The sequence below is a fragment of the Lotus japonicus genome, chromosome 3, assembly GCF_012489685.1.
Source record: "Lotus japonicus ecotype B-129 chromosome 3, LjGifu_v1.2".
Lineage (NCBI taxonomy): Eukaryota > Viridiplantae > Streptophyta > Magnoliopsida > Fabales > Fabaceae > Lotus > Lotus japonicus.
Genome location: NC_080043.1, coordinates 55,123,330 through 55,124,865, shown reverse-complemented (window position 1 = coordinate 55,124,865; position 1,536 = coordinate 55,123,330). Strand labels below are relative to the sequence as shown.

General features: G+C 37.9%; 1 protein-coding gene across 1 annotated transcript; it reads right to left on the bottom strand.

The window, feature by feature from the left end:
* Positions 1–405: 405 nt before the first annotated feature.
* LOC130743330 (histone H4) lies at positions 406–1,082 on the bottom strand. Its single transcript, XM_057595525.1, has one exon. The coding sequence runs from the start codon at positions 987–989 to the stop codon at positions 678–680; it is 312 nt and encodes a 103-aa protein (XP_057451508.1). The 5' UTR covers positions 990–1,082; the 3' UTR covers positions 406–677.
* Positions 1,083–1,536: the final 454 nt, after the last annotated feature.

Here is a 1,536-nt window from a genome sequence, read left to right as displayed (position 1 = left end):
TAAATGATGCATAATCGCAAATTATAACACCAACAATTAGTACATTCCGTTATAACTTATCAGAATTAGATATATACAGTTCAATACACTTTCCCCTCGTCTCATTGCAAGAAATGGGCGACAAAACTCTCCATTCTAGAGCACCGCCAGGATAACTTGTTAGCATAATTAGCATAATTCAGCTAAAGGGATCTTCATTGTATGTATGGCAATCATGAGACAAGTTTTGGATAATAGAAAGGATCAACGAAATGTGAATCAATAAAATCAAATTAGTGAGAAAATCTCATAACAAGGAGGTGTAGTTAACCCAACTACATTCGCTGGGTTAATCCAATGTGAATCGAAGATAAGTCAACATATGGATGAAAATTAGCACATTTCAACACGGTAAAAGAGAATTACTGAACAGAAAAGTGAACTAATAACATAAATTGTTACACATCGCAACAAGTAGTTACATTGCAGATCAAAAAGAAAAGTACTTCTTATAACCCAATACATAAAACTGCAGCTAATCTCTTTCTCTATCCTAAAAACACCACCAACAATCTATCAAATCAAACCCAGCACCCCCAATTCTTGCCATGTTTTGTTTCTTGACAGCAAGACTTTTACTCACCCACAAATTAAACCAAACATATCAATTGACCAAATTAATAGAAAACAGTGAAACCCTAACCCCCAAATCCATAGAGGGTTCTTCCCTGCCTCTTGAGAGCATACACAACATCCATAGCAGTAACAGTCTTCCTCCTAGCATGCTCAGTGTAGGTAACAGCATCACGAATCACATTCTCAAGAAAGATCTTCAGAACACCACGAGTCTCCTCATAGATCAAGCCACTGATACGCTTCACGCCACCCCTGCGAGCCAAACGCCGAATCGCTGGCTTCGTGATTCCCTGAATGTTGTCGCGGAGAACCTTACGGTGTCGTTTCGCTCCTCCCTTTCCCAATCCCTTGCCTCCTTTTCCACGCCCAGACATGGTGAACCTTGAAACTAGCTGTGAAGAGAGAGAGAGTTTGAAGATGCAGAGAGAAGAGAGGGTAAATTCGAGTGATGGAGATTGTGAGATGCTGTGTGTGTTTTTTATAGGTTGTTTAATGGAAAAAGGAGCCATGCGTTGATCCGTGTGATGGGTTTTCAAAGGTGTTAGGACGGTCGATTTGTTTTCTATCTACGGTTCAGATGAGAGAAGTGATTTCGTGTGGATCGATGACGTGGAATTTTAAAAGGGTTGGCGGGTTCGGTCACGCGGGTCATTTCATTTTCATTTTTTACCGTTTCTCCTAGGATGGATTGGATACCGCGAGAATGAAACAGTGCAAGTGCAACACCAACCAAATGTTGCTTAAAACTTCCTACTCTCTCTGGTTTTTTTAAGTGTTGTTTTATAATATTTTTTTATTTATATTTAACTGTTATTTTGATGTTTTAAGGTTATAATTTATTTATTATACCCTTATTTTCTCAATAATTTCACTTCAAATTTTTAATAAAATTCTCTTTTCTCAATAATTATGAAGAGTTTT

Coding starts and splice junctions, on each gene's coding strand:
- LOC130743330 (XM_057595525.1), bottom strand. CDS start 989: ATGTCTGGGCGTGGAAAAGGAGGCAAGGGATTGGGAAAGGGAGGAGCG.